The sequence below is a fragment of the Suricata suricatta genome, chromosome 14 (genome assembly GCF_006229205.1).
Source record: "Suricata suricatta isolate VVHF042 chromosome 14, meerkat_22Aug2017_6uvM2_HiC, whole genome shotgun sequence".
Taxonomy (NCBI): Eukaryota; Metazoa; Chordata; class Mammalia; order Carnivora; family Herpestidae; genus Suricata; species Suricata suricatta.
In genome coordinates, this window is record NC_043713.1 from 82780620 (window position 1) to 82798140 (window position 17521).

A 17521-nucleotide genomic window follows, 5' to 3' on the forward strand; every position below is an offset into this window, starting at 1 on the left:
GGGGCTGTGCTGCGTTCACGCTCCTCCTCATCCCTGCTCTTGCCTCTGCTCCCAGGAAAGAAACATTAAAATGCTGACACTTTGGGGAATTAGAAAAACAATCTGAAAAGGGAAAAAAAAGCACCCATCGGGCCCGTAAATCTCTGAAAAGTGTTTCTGTAAAATCGCTCTGTGCCATCAGTTCCCTTCACACCGCTGCCTGGTCTGTCACAGTGGGGGCGACACGCAGGGACAGGGTCCACGCGCCGCGGGGCTTTCGGGGAGTCGGCGGGCCGCCGCTCCCGCCTCTGGCGTCGGGCGGTTGCTGCCAGCAGTCGCCCCAGCCGGTGCACGTGGCCGCTGTCCAGCCGTTTTCTCACACTGGAGCCACGGTCCCGGCAGCAGGCGGTAGCCCACAGGCGGCACTGGCTCTTGTCGGGAGGAGGGAACCCCCAGCACCGCCCTGTTCCCGGAGCCTCTGCAGGAGGAGGGGTGGTCAGTCCCACGTGTCCTGGGGCTTCATCGGCTTCCTGACCTTGTGACCTGACCCCGTACCCTTGTGAGAGGTTGGGCCTGAAGGTTTTGCTGCTCTGGCCGACAGAAACATCAGCTTAGACTATGAGGGAGCGTGGCACCGTAGGGTGGTGCCAGCCCTTTGTCTTGCCCCAGGTGAGGGGGTGCAGTGGCAAGTGACCTGAGAACGAGAACGAGCAGGTTCCTGGTTTCCAGGGTTACAAGCTGTCACAGTGTAGCCGAAGCACACCTCTGTGTGCCGGGTGCACGCTGGCCCTCACGCTCTCTTCTCCCTGTGGGAAGTTGCCTTTCCCTGGAGACGCCCTGCTTCCCAATATGCGCTTTGCCAGGGGTGACACCCGCCTGCCACTCTCCGAAACTTAGCTGTGCCAAGTGTTCCCGCAGGCATGGCCTTGTAGGGGAGCAGAGCTGGGGTGCCCTGATGTGGGCTGTCATCTGTGCCGCGGCGCCCCGGTGCCTCGTACGTTAAAGAGAATCTTCAGCACGTCTGAACACGGACAGGGGAGAGGAGGGTGGGGCCGGAGGGTGGAAGAGCTTGGATGCTCAGCACCTGTTTGTACATTCAGTAGTCTCCTTGGCCTTGAACCCATCTGATCGTGCACTCCCGCCCCCCATGCACCTCCACAGCTGCTCCATTTTCCTTTCCTTCTGACGACTTGGCTTTCCTGGCTCGTCACCCGGGGGGCTGTTTCCTTGTCGGGTTTTTTGCGAAAATCAGCCTTCGATGAAGAAAAGGGAACTTTTCACATTGAATGTTGGCTTTGACTCTGTGTGTGTGTGTGTATGTGTGTTTTGTGTGTGTGTGTGTGTGCACGCGCGCATGTGCTTGCACAAGCCTGCCAGTGTGCATTGACTTAATGGAATTTTATTTTTGTGAAATTCCTTCCCAAGTGTGTAGCAGAATTCACCTCCATCTGCCAGTCAGACTTTCGGTTCCACAGTCACCCCTGGGCGTTGCTCATTTGAAGAATTCTCTTCTGGGTTTCTGATCAGAGGTGTGCTACTTGCACGCTTGGGGTTCTGGAAGGTTGGGAGACACTGAAACGTTTTTCCATAGAGTTTACATCCTACAGGCGAAGGGCCGGAAGGGCTCGGGCCCAGGAGACACGACTCCAGGCTCTGTTTGTCCCTGGGGAGCTTGAGCGCAGCCCGGCCCCTACAACGCCTGCTGCCCTCTGTCCCCGAACCTTCTCAGACATTCCTCGAGAGCAAACCGGCTCCATCGACTCACTTTGTAACATCACGGCTGAGCCACCACCTTCTCTGCCCTTTCAGTTCATTGTGTAACTAGCTCATTTTTTCTGTCGTGAGCTTTGGGGGTTGTGTCAGGGCTCCGTGGGGGGGGACCCCCCCCCCCCGCGGGCTGAAAGGCAAAACCGGAGAAGGGCCTTGTTTGTCAGAGGCTCCCTCGGGCCTGCGCCGTCCGGAACACCACCCTCCCTGCTCCGCTGCTGAGAAGCACGTTTCCACCAGCTGTATTCAACACTACAATGCAGTTTTAAGACTATATTTGCATCCAAGACAATAAAAAGCTGTATTTTTTTGAAAAGCCTGTGACGTGTGGTCTTAAATGCTGCTCTGTTGGGCTGTGGAAGAGATGATTCAGGGAGATGGGAACAAAGCGATGCCAAGACTGGCTCACTCATTCTAACCTTCAGGGCTGGGTTCAGCCCACGACAGAGGCCTTGGCGTGGAGAAGGGAGGCCCGAGGTGGGCAGGGGTCCTGAAGAGAGGCTGCTGAAGGGCCCGTGACAGAAGCCCGAAATGACCAGTTCTCCCCGTGAACTTGCCAAGGTGGACAGAGCTCAATAGTACGTGCACAAGCTGCCCACATCCCCCTCTAGAGCCTGGGCAGCTGGCACCTGGCCTGCACAGTGGAACAGGGCGTCGTGCCAGGGTGCTCAGCCAGCCGCGGGGCACTGCACTTAGAGAGTGCAGGCTCTCCGTATGGCTAACACTGGCCCCGGTGCTGAAGGTCATGGTGGTGGCCCCAGGAGGCTGTGGTCTCCCTGCTGACCACTGACCCCAGACCGTAGGTTCAGGTGCAGGGATGTTGAGCAGCAAAGATGTCCCGTTGCTGTGCTGGGAAGACTTGGATGGTCTGTGTTTAATTCAGGAGCTTCTCTCTTTTCAATACCGTCTTCCCACGTCCCCCACTGCAGCCACTTGTGCCTGGGAGGCGACCCAGTGAGCCGGCCGCCTCGTTCTGCCTCCTGTAGGCGGCCGGGCTCCTGTACGGAGCTGCCAGCTTGTGTCCCCAGACAACGGCCCAGATCCGGATCTCTGACTAAAATGCCGTGGGTTGCTACACAGGCTCTTGTCTGATCAAACCTGATGCCTCCCCCAAAGAAAAAGTCTTAGTGACACAAAGCAAGATTTCGGGTCTTGAGAACAGGAGGCCCTAGAAAGAAGTGAGTGAGTCTCAGACTCCTCTGGGCTGAAGAAACTCAATTTCCATTGAGCAACGGGTGTCTGCTTTGCATTTTTTAAGTTTTTGAACCCAGTTGCATGTCATGTGTGGAATCTTGAAAGCCGCTTGGGACAGGGGTACCTGGTGGCTCACAGTCAGTTAAGAGTTTGACTCTTGGGTTTCAGCTCAGGTCATGATCTCATGGTCATGAGATCTAGCCTTGAGTCCGGCTTGGCACAGAGCCTGCTTGGGATTCTCTCTCCCTCTCTCTCTCTGCCCCCTCCCTCTCTTGGGCACCCCCACTCTCATTTTCTCTTAATAAATAAAAATGCTAGGGACATAATTCAGAGAAGAAGGTTGAGTTTCGATAGGCTGGGAGAAGGGAGACAGTGAGCAGAGGGAGTGAGGTCAGTGTTCTAGAGACTTCTTTTGCATCAGGCTCAGGCTCTGGGTTTCACGGGGACATGCATGCCCCTGGATAGTTCTCAATCTGGGGGTATGGCTATTCCTATTTCATAGAGAAATAGATCAAAGTAGCTTCCAAGGTATTAAGACCACATGGATTACAGAGTCTAAAGAATCATTTTTAACCTTGTAAATAGCGTCACCACCCACCAAATGGGGAGAATTATCCTTGACTGGTCCTTCCCCCCCCCAGCCCCACCTTTCTCAATGCCAAGTCTGGTCAAGTTCATCTTTTAGGGGGCACCTGGGTGGCTCAATTGGTTAAGCATCCAGCTTTGGCTCAGGTCACGATCTCACAGTTCGGGGGTTCAAGCCCCGCGTCGGGTTCTGTGCTGACAGCTCAGAGCCTGGAGCCTGCTTCAGATTCTGTATCTCCCTCTTTCTCTGACCCTCCCCTGCTCGCACTCTCTCTCTGTCTCTCAAAAGTAAATTTTTAAAAAAGTTTGTCTTTTAAATCTCTTCCAAATACATTACCCACTTTTCTCCAAGCCACTGCTATCACCAGATCCAAGTTGCTGTTATTTCTCCACTAGTTCACGTAACAGTGCCAGGCGTGCTCTGGCTATGGTCTTCACCATAGTGTGAGTTTGCAAAAGCCCAGGTCCAGCCATGTCATTCCTGTGCTCAGTCTGTCCAGGGCCCTCCAGATGAAGGCCCTGGTGTCTCTTTCCCCTGCCTGACCCCATCTTGCCCCTCTGGCCCCTGCTCATCTTCCCAGCCTCATTTTTGCTCGTTTCAGTTCTTTAAACATACCATGTTCCATTGCAATTTGTTTGACTGTTACGGTTTTTCCAAGGCCTCTTTTCTCTGTCCAAGCCTGACGCCTTCTCCCGACTCATTCCCATTCTTTCTTCCAGGCCCAGTTCTGGGACCTCAGTTCTTCCGAAGCACGCGCATGGAGTCAGGCCTCAGAGCACCCTGTGTTTGCTCAGGACACCCGCTGAGTTCGTCATTATCCTTTATCTTCCCCAACAGGCCCTGAGACCCGTTGGGACGAGGACCTGTTGCCAATGGTCACCGCTGTGCCTAGCACAGAACTGTCACACAGCAGGTACACAGGTAACCTGCGGAACGAGCCCTCCGCTCGTAGTCCAGCTGCCCCCTCCTCCCGTCTGCGTCAGAGAGGCGGGGGTGTGCAGGCCAGTGGTGAGAATTCAGGAGAGGGGAAGGGGACAACCAGCAGGTACAGACGTCAAGTTCATGTAGATGTTGAAGTTAAGAGGTTGACCTTAACATGTTTAGCTTTTTTTCTTTTTGTGTGTGTTTATTAACTTATTTTTGAGACAGAGACAGAGAGAGCATGCATAAACAGGAAGAGGCAGATAGAGAGGAAGAGCGAGAATCCCAAACAGGCTGTGTGCTGTTAGCACAGCTGAAATCCAGAGTTCGATGCCTAGCTGACTAGATCATCCAGGTGCCCCTTACATGTTTAATGTAAAACGTAAACTCTAGTAATTTAGGTTATAAAAATAAGAACAATCGCTAACTGGCATTTAAAAGCATTTCATCAGGGGCGCCTGGGTGGCTCAGTTGCTTAAGTGTCCACTTCAGCTCAGGGTGTGATCTCCTGGTTTGTGAGTTCAAGCCCCACATCTGACTCTATGCTGAACAGCTCAGAGCCTGGACTCTGCTTCAGATTCTGTATCTCCCTCTCTCTCTGCCCTTCCCCTGCTCGTACTCTGTCTCTCTCACCAAAAAAAAAAAAAAAATTAAAAAAAATTTTAAAGGCATTTCACCTTGGTTGTGAACTAGATTATTCTCTAGGACACAGTTTACCTTCTTCAATAGCTCTGATTTGTGTGTCAAGATCTGAATTCAGCCTTGTGTAGGATAGTGTCATTGTACTTGTCTGAAGTTTCAGTGAGCGTGCCTCTAACCTTTTTATTTCAGAAAAATCTCCACCATACACAGTACAGGAATAGCACGGTGAACCCCCACTTACCCATCATGCACTTCCACAGTTACAAACTCAGGGCCAGTTTTGTTTCATATGTACCTCACCCCTGCCCCATTCATTCGAAGCAGGTCCAGACATCATATGGATTTCATCTGTTAATAGTAAATGTGCTTTTTAGTCCACTTTACAGAATTGCACACATGCCTGTGGTGTTGGTCATTTAAAAGCTCCCGAAGGCTTTGTAAAACGCTACAAAGTCACAGTTAATCTGAAACCTGGGGACTGGGGAGTTCTTATTGATCAGATTTTCTGTTTCACAGAATCATTAGCTAGAAAACCCTTATTGTTTAAAGAGGGAAAAGCTTTCTAAGATAAGAGCCTACTTTGCTACCTTAATGGGTATGATGCAGCAAACAATCTAATCTCTTCATCTAGTCTGACTGATTTTCTTTCCTGGGGGACAGGACCCAACCGCGCTGCTTGGTTCCATTACAAACGTCGTGGGAGTGAGGCCTGTGTGAGCAGGAGCGTAGCGGCCCTTTCCACCTGCCCCCTCACCCATCCCGCGGCCCAGGTGCTGGCCTGTTGGTGTCCCCTGGTGTCCCCAGCCCACCCATTGATGTCACCAAATGACCTTTCACTGGGATACACATATGCTTCTCCAGTTCTGTGCCTCTTGTCCAACACGGGCCAGGGGTTTGCCCAGCTGTGCCCCCTTTCCTCCCAGTCTTTGATCAAGAAGCATGCTCTGAAGGCCGGATCTGAACTCAGCTCAGGGAACACGGCGGGGACTTTACTGGAGACACCGCAACTCTGTCCTGATACTGAGTGATGGGGGTAAGCACTGGGTGCCCTTGAGTTCATGATGGAGCTCTGGAGGCCCATCCTGGGAGGGCCGGGGAATGTCCCCGTGGCAGGTGGCACCTGAGCCAGAGGCCAGCAGGACAGGCAGAGTTAGCTGGGCAGAGAGGGCAGATCCGTCAGGACAGAGGTGCCCGCTCCATGGGGAGAAAGCTCCCTGAGGCTGACTCCTGCATTGACGGAGCCTCCCCCTCCCGGCTGGGGCTTTTTCTCATCCTTATCTGTTCTGTCTGCTGTGTTCTCCTTTTCCAATTGACTCACTCCTCTCCTCACACCAGTTTCTCTTTCTCATGTCTCTCTGCTTCTAGCCACCCTTTCTTTAACTTTCTATCTCCCCTCCCCGAAGCCTGATCATCCCCAAATATTCTGCATCTTGCTACGTAGGGTTGCCAGCCAGCCGCCTGGTTGCTCAAGCGGAAACTTCAGACGTCCCCCCGCCCCCCGGGTTCTTCCCTCCCGGCACGTCCCACCTTCCATCTGTCGGTAAATCCTGTCGGTGACCGCCTCCAGGATAATCACAAGTCCGCTCTTCTCACCAACCCCTTCCACCGGAATATCCTCCATGCTCGGTGTCACCAATTCCCCACAGAACTAGAGGGACCTTGTTTTTTAAAATAATGTTTGTTTATTTATTTATTTAGAGAGAGAGGGAGGGAGCACGTGTTGGGGAGGGGCAAGGAGAGAGAGGGAGAGAGAGAGAGAATCCCAAGCAGGCTCCATGCTCAGCGCACGCAGAGCCCAAAGTAGAGGCTCGGACTCAAGAATCGTGAGTCATGACCTGAGCCAAAGTCAAGAGTTGGACACTTAACTGACTGAGCCACCAGGCGCCCCTAGAGTGACCTTGTTAAAGACACGACACGTTGTCTTCCCCCACTCAGACTTCCAGTGGCTTCCTGTTGCATTTCAAATGAAGTCCAAACTCCTCACCATCTGGCTTCTGACTGCCTTGGGCGAGTGACCCCCTCTTTGGCCTGAGTGTGCTCATCTAGAAAACGTGGATAATATCATGCCGCCCCGCTTCCTTGCTGAAGGATTAAAGCGAGCCCAGTTTCCAGTAAGCACCCCTGACGTGAGCTGCTTTCGTTAACGTTCCTCTGTCCTCCCCACCTCCTTCCCCGTGCCCCGCATCGCACCCTCTCCCAACGCTCCTGGACCTTATACATGCTGCCGCAAAAGACCATCCCCCTTTTTTGATGCCCTGGCGTCATTCCGATTCTCCCTGCCCCCACAGCATCCTGCCTGGCTCCCTTCCTTTTAAACAAAAAAATTTTTTTGTTTTTTATTTATTCTTGAGAGACAGAGACAGCACAAGGAGGGGAGGGTCAGGGAGGGAGGTAGAATCAGAAGCAGACTCCAGGCTCTGAGCTAGCTGTCAACACAGAGCCCAACACGGGGCTCAAACCCACGAACTGTAAGATCATGACCTGAGCAGAAGTCGGACGCTCAACCGACTGAGCCACCCGGCGCCCCTGCCTGGCTCCCTTTCATTCACCAGACCATGTGCTGTGAATTCTTTCTGGGTCATGTCGCTGACACGGGCCCCATTTGATGCCAGGGGACAGCTGCTTTGTCTCAGAGTGAAGAAGTCTCCTAACTTCCTAGCTTAGGTCTAAAAAAGTCAGGAAATAGCATTCGGCTTGCTAACAATTATTCCTTTTTCAAAAAGAAATGCCTTCCTCCCAGCACTTTGGGACTTCCTGTTCTGCTAGATGAAGTCGCCCAGTCCTTAGCGGGGCCTTCAGTAGAGCACTAACTCCAACTCTCATCCCCGCCTGTTGCATAGCCCAGGTTCAGGCTAAATGGACTCCCTGTGGCTGTTAGCTACCCGCTGTGCTTCCTCTCTCTGTGCCGAGCCAACGTCCCTGTCCCTGGGAGGCCCCGTGCTCTGTGTCTCTCTGCAGGCTGCCCCGGCCCACCCCACGTTGGGCTTCGAACTACCACCAGAGAGAGTTCCATTTCTGTCCCTTATGTCACGCGGCACCTTCTGCTTGGTCACCTAACTCTCAGCACTGCCCTGACATCATCGCCCCTGCCTAAGGAGAGGAGCCACATCTCATTTTATCAGCCATCTACCATAGCACGTCGTGTCTGTGTCCCGGCTATCTAACCAGCTCATGCTTTAAATCGTATCTACTGCTGCGCGCCACAGGTGATGCAACACCCTGTGAAATAGGCACTGTTATTACCCCCGCTGTAGAGATAAGGAAGTTGAGGCTTTGAGAAGCGTACAGCTTGCCCAGCAGCGCTATCCCCGAGTGCAAATCTGAGCTCTAGAGCTGGGTGTGCCCGTTAGCAGCAACATGTGCCAGCAGCCAGGCGGAAGTGTTTTAGTTGTGCCATCCGTATCTTCAAAAGACCCTCAGTGGTAGGAATTGTCCTCCTCATTTTCCAAGGAGTAAACTCAGGCATACCTGTCATGATAAGAACCCTCAACAAAGCAGGAGTGGAAGGGAACCTCCTCAACCTGACAAGGCATCAGAGAAGACCCCGCAGCTAATATATTTAGTGGTGAAGGCCGAATGCTTTCCATCTAAGACAGCACAGATTCAACACCGCCCTGGGGGCTCTAGTAAGCACAGTTAGGCGACACTTAGAAACACAAGACCTTCTAACTGGAAAAAGGTGGGGAGGGGACTAAAACTATCTCTGTGTGCAGATGACATCATGCTATACATAGAAAACCCTGAAGGACACACACACACAAACCTATTAGAGCCAGTGAAAGAGTTCAGCAAGGTCACGGATGCAAGACCAGCACACAGAAATCCACCACATTTCTGGACACTAGCAAAAAGAGACACAGCCCACAAGAGAAATGAAGAAAGCAACTCCAGGGGCGCCTGCGTGGCTCAGTCAATTGGGTGTCCGACTTCAGCTCAGGTCATGATCTCACAGTTCGTGGGTTCAAGCCCTGCATCAGGCTCTGTGCTGACAGCTGAGGCTGAAGCCTGTCTTTGGATTCTGTGCCTCCCTCTGTCTCTGACCCTCCCCTGCTCACGCGGTCTCTCTCTCAAAAAATAAAAATAAAATAAAACATTTAAAAAAAATTTTCTAAAGGAACCTCTGGTTGAAAAAGAAAAGAAAACAATGCCATCAAAAAGAGGAAAATTCTTAGGAAAAATCAAGGAAGTGCACGACTTTTACCCTGAAGACTACAGAACAGAGTTGGGGAGTACTGTTCTGCCCTAAAATGGGATGAAGCACAGACCCTGTGCTCCCGTGTGGATAGACCTCAAATACCCCACGCTACAGCGAAGGAGCTGACACAAAAGGCCACAGTTTATGATTCCATATATGAAATACCTAGAATAGGTAAATCCATGGAGACAGAGGAAAACAGATTGGCATCGCCAGGACCAGCGGGGGAGGGAGCGTAGCAGTGACTGCTTAATGGGTGGGTCTGGGGGTCTCCTTCTGGGATGATGACAGCGTTTCAAAACTCAAAACTTAGCATGGGTGGTGGTTGCGTGACTTTGTGAAAGTACTAAATGCCACCGAATCATACACTTCGAGGTGGTTAGTTTTATGGTCCATGAATTTCAACTCAATTAAAACAATGTTGAAAGAATTTAAAGAAGATCTAATAAGTGGAAAGTCATTCTGTGTTCGCGGACTGGAAGACAAAATGTCAGGATGGCAGAACCCTCCCCACATCCCTACCCCCGCCCCCACCAAAGTTAACTGCAGATTCAACGCAATCCCTGTAGAAATTACGACTCCCTTTTTTGCAGAAACGAACAAGCTGATTTTAAAATTCATAGCAGCATGATTCATAATAGCCAAATGTGGAAACAATCCAAATGTCCTTGAACTGATGCACAGACAAATAAAATGTGGCATATCCATACCATGGAACGTTACTCCCCCATAAAAAAGAATGAAATACCAACATGTGCTACATGGATGAATCTTGAAGACGTTACGCTATGTAAAAGAAGCCGGATAAAAAAGACCACATACTTTTTTTAAAAGTTGGGGAGCACCTGGGTGGCCTAGTCAGTTAAGTGTCTGACTCCAGCTCAGGTCATGATCTCACGGTTTGTAGGTCCTAGCCCTGCGCTGGCCTCTGTGTTGACAGCTCAGAGCCTGGAACCTGCTTCAGATTCTGTGTCTCCCTCTCTCTCTGCCCCTCCCCCGCACATACATTTTTCTCTCTCTCTCTCAAAAATAAATAAACATGAAAAAAAGAAAAGCACTTCAGTCTAAGATGCTGCCATCAGCCATTCTTCCTCCCCTCTTTTGTTCCACAGGGGCCCGGGCCTGGCCTCACATCCCCCTGCGCCCCTGCTGCCCCCCACAGCCTTGGCTGCTGGTGAGGCGTTGGCATGGAGAGTCCCCCCTTGGCACCTTTCCTCAGATGACCTGCACTGACGCGGGTTTCCGTGTGTGTTTCTGATATTATCACGAATACTGTTAGATCCTGTGTGTGTGTGTGTGTGTGTGTGTGTGTGTGTGTGTGTCCGTCCTCTGTGTGTCCAGTCTATGATCAGCTCCTTAAGGAAGTTACACCAGGAGCGAATAGCAGGAGAGGGTCACCAGGACGGAATCCTCTACGAGACAGGCACGTGCTTGCAGAAGCGGCTGCATAAGCCTTCCTCACCATCCCCGCCATCAAGCCTTATCGTGTGTGAAACCTGCACTGATCTGACCTTCTGTTTATTTGCTTTTCTTGGTTACTCGTAGGTTCAACCTAGTTTCACATTTACTGGCTATTTGATTTCTTAGTTTACATTTAACCACTTCTTCGTCTTCTCTTCTCTCTTCTCCTCCTTGTTCGTTATCTGATTGCCCCTTCTATTTCTTTTTGATTTTCCCTCTCACCTCTTAATTCTCCAGAACAAGATAATCTTGCTTAAAAATGTTTTTCTTAAAGCTTGATGTTGCCTGTTCTTCCTTTATAAGTTGGGCAAGTTTAAGCTTTGACTCCGCTTCAGAGAGTGTCCCCCTGAAATAAAGAAGTCATACGAATCATGTCATATTAGACCATATTAATTTTTGCTTCTCTATGACCCTTGAATGTTTATTTTCCTTTCCTCTGTGAGTCTATAACACTGGATTTTTTTTAAAGTCATTATTTTGGAGTGTCTTGATCACAAGACATACCATGGAAATGAGTTGATGGAGGAGATACAAAATGCCAAGATCTGCTGGTCCTTTTGCCTCTTTCTAGCTTTTGGCAGATTATCACCAAAAGAAATTCTAATTACGTGTGGGTCCTTGGTAGCTGAGTTCCAGGTATCTTAGGTGCCAACATTTTATTGACCTCATCTATGAAGGAATCAGTCAACCTAGCACGACTGGTTCAAAGGATAATACGTGAAGGTAACATCTTCTTTTCTCGGTCTCTCCGCCATCATTGAGGGGAAGGACGCTGGAATAAAATGGGAAGGTCGACACCCAACTGGCCTCACCGTCAGTAAGAGCCTCTTCACCTCTGGGGCTACGTCTCTACCAGAGAGGAATGATCTGTACTTTATCAATTTTCTACAAATTCTACACGTTTTCTACAATTTCTACGAATTCACAGACTCTGGGACCTGCTCAGGAATAAATCATGCCAAACAAAGCCCCGGCCTCTGAGAGCAGAGCTGTCCGAGAGAACTTCCAGCGGCGATGGAGGTGTTCTACTGTAGCGTTGTTCAGTACAGGAACCACGCAGCACAGGTGGCTCATGGAACTGAGGAAGTGGCGTCTTACAAGGGTTTCATTTTATTTTATTTATTTTTTAATTTTGTTTCTTTTGGGGGGAGGGACAGAGAGAGAGGAAGACACAGAATCCAGGCTCTGAGCTGTCAGTACTGAGCCTGAAGATGCAGGGCTCGAACTCATGAGCCATGAGATCATGACCTGAGCCAAAGTCAAAAGCTTAACCGACTGAGCCACCCAGGTGCCCCTTTATAAGTGTTTTATTCTAAGATAAATTTAGTTATACAGAAAAGTTCTAGATAGTACAGAGTTGTCATATACCCTTCTCCCAGCTTCTCCTAAATGGGAATGTCTTTCATGACTGTGGCACATTGATCAAAACTAAAAAATTAACACGAGTGCAGCCTTAATTTGGATTTTCACCCGTTTTTCCACTAATGTCCTTTATCAGGATTCCCTCCAAGACTGCACTCAATTCTCATGTCCCCTTGGTTCCCAAGTAGTGGCTTCTCCATCTTCTCTTGATTTTCCTGACCCTGATGTCTCTGAAGGGGTGCTCAGGGATTTTGTAGAATGTCCCTTGACTTGGGTTTGCCTGGCGTTCTCTCACGAAGGGACTGGGCGTGTGTCTGGGGAAGAGCCACCAGATGACGAGTCGCCCTTCCTGCCACGGCAGTTCGGGGTGCCAACGGCCACCGGTTGGTCTGTTTGCCTCGCTCAGAGCGCCGTCTATTACTTTCTCCCTCGTGTGGCTGTCTTGCCCTCCTGTACTCGGCGCTTTAGAAGCAAATCACAGGCTCAGCCTCCGTAGAAAGGAGGGAAGTTCCTCTCCACCTCCCGTAAAGGAAATCTCAAAGAATGTGTAGACCTCTGTTAAAACTGCCAAATGACTAGTACATATTTGTAGGAAGATACTTTGATGTGATGTAAATTTCCCATTTCTTCACAGTTCACACATTAATTTTAGCCTTCATCTGTAGATCTTGTCTGTAGCAATTATGACTGATGTGTCCTTTTTTTTTTTTAAGATTTTTAAGTAATCTCTACACTCAGCGAGGGGCTCAAACCTACAATACCGAGATCAAGAACTCCTGCTCTACTGATTGAGCGGCCCAGTGATTTTCTATGTTTATTGATTAGAATTCTGTAAGGAACATTTGTCCCTTTTCCTCCATTTATTTATATCACTACAGACTAGTGGATATTTTACTCTTTGGAAGAAGGACACATGGTCATCTTTTTACCTTATTTTCCAGTTTGGGGGTAATTTTTCTAATAATAGTAAATGTGTTCTGATATAGGACCGTCAAAAAAATGCAGATGAACACCACGGTGGATATTCTTGGAAAGGGTGACCAAAACATTGTCCTTGGAGGCTACGATGTGTGGAAGTCTCGGAGCCCCGGGACGGGCTGAGGTAGAAACACCCACAAGAGTAAAAATGAGAATTCCCGGGTGAGTTCCGTATCTTGCCCCCTCTGATGTGAGAACGTGGGCAAATCATACTACCTCTTTGGGCCTCATCTCCCCCCAAATCAGATGAAGGTGTTGGTCAACTCAGGCTCAGTGGTTCTCAGGCTTGAGCGTGCATATGAATCCCCCGGAGGTTTTGTTAAAACCCAGATCACTGGCTACCCCTCCAAAGCGTCTAACGCAGTAGGTGTGAAGTGGGGTCCAAGCAGGTGCATTCCTAAAACGTTTCCAGGTGCGGCCCATGCTGCTGGCCCAGAGACCACGCTTTTAGAGGCATTAGTCCAAATGATCTCAAAGAGCCATTCAGGATGTGAGGGCGATCTGGCTGCGACATCTGTCACCCCATTGATCGCCAGGGTTGACTCGACTGATCTGGCTGGCTAGGCGGGTGTCCCCTTCCTCCCTCACCGCTCCATGTGCGTCCCTCCCGAAGCTGCGCGCTCGGTCGAAGAGGATGACCATCCCCAATAGAGGAGGACCGTTCTTCGGTCAAGGGTATACGAGTAGCTGCGCTCCCCTGCTAGAACCTCCAAACAAGCTCTCAAAGAGCCATTCAAAACTCTGGACTCATTCATTCAACTGATGAAATCTTTGGCCCCAGCCATTAGAAGTCATGGGTGCAGTGATGGAACAGGACTTTGCAGGAGCAGAGGCGCCAGAAATCTGGTTTGGTACCATGCAGGAGACACCTGAATGATCGCTCTGTACCAGGCCCACCAGTAAGTGCTGCTAAGACCAAGTCCCTGCCCAGAGAGGGACAGAGGTTGGGCGGAGTGGTGAAGGGCAAGCCTGAGTCTGGGTCCCACAGCTCCTGGGGCCTTGGGCAAGTCACTAAAGGACTCCTTGCCTCAGTTTCCCCACCGATAAAAAGAGGATAGTAATGGCACTTACATGGCCTTGCATAAAGAAAATGCTCGATAGATGATTGTCGCTGCTAGAATTACTCTTATTTGCTACTGTGCCTATCCCACGGGGAGAAATGGTAGTGGCTGAAATGGTATCTATTTCCACAGCAAGCCCCACGCTCCCAGTCACAACACCACTCACCACCCAGCCTGGATTCCCAGCCACTGATCTTACCCTCCTCACAAAATCCAAGACAGATTATGAGAAAAATTCAATATAATTTATTAAATAGTTCCTGAGGAGCATTAACCACTCTCAATACAATAAAAAACAAAATAAAACCAATAAATTAACACAGGTGCTGCCTTTTGCCTTCGCAAAGGCATACTGAGGATAAGATTTAAGTCTGCAGAGGAAAAACATGCTATAAATGCCAAGATGGAAAACAATGACATAGCCTGACATCTTTTCAAGTTAATTCATACATTCATACTTCAGTCCTCTTGGGACTAGTCCATCAGGGGATTCAATGAAATTATTCATTGGAATAATTTACTGGATAACTTTGAGCAGAGCGGTCACACTTGGCCTGCCAGTCATGTTTTCTCAAGGCTTCAGACATTTCCACCATTCCGAAAGGAATAGGTTCGGCCAGATGGCCTTGCATGACCTATTGGGGTCCAGACTTCAATGATTTAAGCACACCGTCCAGGCACACTGAGAACTGTTGTAAAACGGTCAAGGTGAAGGTTTTACGTTCAAAGGTGTCTTTAGGCATAGAAACTTCTGTTTCTGGTTCATGTTGAAATTTGAGTTTGTCCAGCTGTTCTAGGACTTTATCGACAGCGTTCTTGTCTGATAATGTTCTGATGGCCCTGAAATAAGGCAGGATGGCAGAGCTGTTGATGTGCGGTGGTTGGGAGTCAGAGGTGAGACACGGGAGCGAGGAACGGTTGGATTGTGGCAACTGCGTCTCCTTCTTCTGCTGTGGGACGAGGAGACACGAGTGAGCATTACGTCTGCAGTAACGACTAGCAGTCCCAGTGCTAATGTCTGAACGCCCCCTCTGTGATGGGCTGGCGGGCGCTTCCCCCTTGCTATCTCGTGCGGTCAGTGCCACCACCCTGTGAGGCTCTGGTCATCACTATTGCCTTTCCCAGAAGAAACTAAAGGTCAGTTGGTGTGCAGAGCCGGCCCAAGATCAAGTGGCAGGCCTGGGATTCTAACCCATGTCAGCAGCAATTCCAAAGCCTATGCCGATAACCACTGCTCCACCTGACCAAGGCCTCCACACACCTCCCCGGGAACCTTCTCTCAGCTGCTCTGGGGCTCAGGGGGAATGGGAAAGGATCTGGGTTTCGGTCCTGCTTCTTGCTCTTTGTGACTCTGTGTTAAAACCAGTGTATCCCCAGCTCATGAGGGGGTGGTGCATGTCTGGAGGTGCCAGAGAGAGTTTTTCCAAACATACCAAGGACTCCAGACCACGCCCTCTCCTGTCCCTCTTCCCAAGGACTAAGATTTTGGGTTCAACTGAAAAGCTAACAGCATCTCATCAGCCTGAGCTGCCGAATCACCTTGGCTGATAGCAGCCTCTGTTTCTGTGCCCATAAAAGCCAAGGACAAGGTTTAAATGTCAGGGGGTGGAAGGGAAGGGCAAGGCCAATGTCGTGAGTTGTTTCCAGGTTCTGGTTTTTATTTGTTCGTTTAATCAAAGCTGCCTGAGAGGTTCTATCTTGAAGGCAACTCTGAGAAAATGGAAGAGTATTTACATTTATTCAGCCTCATACTTTGCTCCCAATGGGGTTGGACTCAACAGAGCCTCTGTAGAAACAGACTGGGTCCTAATTAAACAATAAAGTAGCCTGCAAACAGACACCCAGTTTGCTCACTGCCCTTCTCTGGGATAAGAGAGACTCTCTGTGCCCACGAGAGGATTTTAACGTCCTGAATTCACTGGGATTTCATTTACAGCTGAGGCTGACCTTTGCAGGCTCCGAGATGGCCAGGCAAGGCGGTCTGTCCTCTAGGGATGTGCTACAGGCAGGAAAATCCATGTAACGTTACTGTGACCCAAACATGTTAAGGATGAACAGACCTTCTAAAGCAGATCCTATATTGTACAGGAGAAGTCGTCGGACTTCAGGCTGTCTGGGCTAATCTGCCTCCAACCCTCATAAAAATTCCGTTGTATCCTGTCTAGCTGTTCCCATCCCTTCTTGGTGTATCCACAGCCCGAGCTTGAGGTCTAAAAAAGGGTAGGCTACTTCTGGGGGCAAATGGAAGGCATTTTAAAGAAATGGCGTGAAGAAGAAATCTACAAGGGTACTTACATAATCTTCCAGAAGTCCCTTAGACAAGTGCCGTAATTCCAAGAGTATCTTCCGAACCTCATTTGGTTGTAGCCGATGGGTGGGTGCCGTGTGGGAGCACAGCAAGGTTTCCATGCAGCAGAGCAGAAACAGGGCAAACCCGGCGGGTCCTGAAGAAAGAAAATGATGCTCTGGGCCACATGGCCAGATGCCCCCTGCCCACCCCAGGGCGACCACTGAAGCCGTTGTTGGGCAGCCACTGGCCGAACCCCTGCGGAGTCTCCTCTATCTGACGAGACGAGACCATGCTCAGGAGACCGGCCCCAGCGCCCAGGAGTACCTGCGTGGGAGAGCATGGCGAGTGAGCACGGGAGGCCTGCTCCGGCAACAGCTTCTGGAGCCGCGTGTGCTCACCATGGCCTCCGGGAGCTATATAAAGGGCCAGTTGTGAGGGAAAAGAGCGACCGACGTCCCGCCCATGACAAAATCATTGCTCAGCTTTTCTCCAGAAAACACTTTCAATATTTTGCCACACGAGGCCGGGCGAAAGTGGGACTGGAAGGAAACGCTGAGGTTACCCTCAAGGTGGGCAGACGCCTGACTCAGTACAGATACACACAGGAAGGCACACATATCTTTGCCATTTCTTCTGGGAAAAAGCTTGTCAGTTTCACTAGAAGAAATTTTGAAGCCCAGATTTGACAGGCATAACTCCCCAGGAACAGGTGATTTACAGGAGCTGAGGGTCAGTGCCCCACAGGGAATTTCTGGGGAGGGTCACAGTGAGTATGCGTAGGCGTTGGGCTGGCATGCAATTTCTCAAAATGTATTACCTTTGGAAATTTCTGAAGCACGCCTGTGCCAGTGTGCGGGGATGGCCCTGATAACCACAGTGAATCTGGTGAGTCAAAGACCTCACCTCCATTCTGCTTGGCCTTGAACATCATTGGATTCTCAACTGTGTCTTTGCAATGGCAAGGCCAAGAACCAGAGTCAGTGCTCCGTTATTTGTTGAGGGTACTTCGTCATATTTGGAATAATAGACTCTTCTAGGTCTCAGAAATGGTGGCAAAGAAGTTAAACAAGGTCCCTGCCCTGATT

General features: G+C 50.1%; 1 protein-coding gene across 1 annotated transcript; it reads right to left on the bottom strand.

Moving 5' to 3' along the window:
• Positions 1-14781: 14781 nt before the first annotated feature.
• Positions 14782-16776, bottom strand: IL31 (interleukin 31). Its single transcript, XM_029921830.1, has 3 exons — positions 16761-16776; positions 16442-16590; positions 14782-15096 (listed from the first exon to the last, which is right to left on the bottom strand). Exons 1-3 carry the CDS (start codon positions 16774-16776, stop codon positions 14782-14784), a joined length of 480 nt encoding a protein of 159 aa, XP_029777690.1.
• Positions 16777-17521: the final 745 nt, after the last annotated feature.

Bases quoted from the DNA above. Each gene is read 5' to 3' on its own strand.
- IL31 (XM_029921830.1), bottom strand. The intron at 15,097-16,441 runs GTAAGTACCCTT...CTCGTCCCACAG, and splicing joins AGGGACTTCTGGAAGATTAT to CAGAAGAAGGAGACGCAGTT.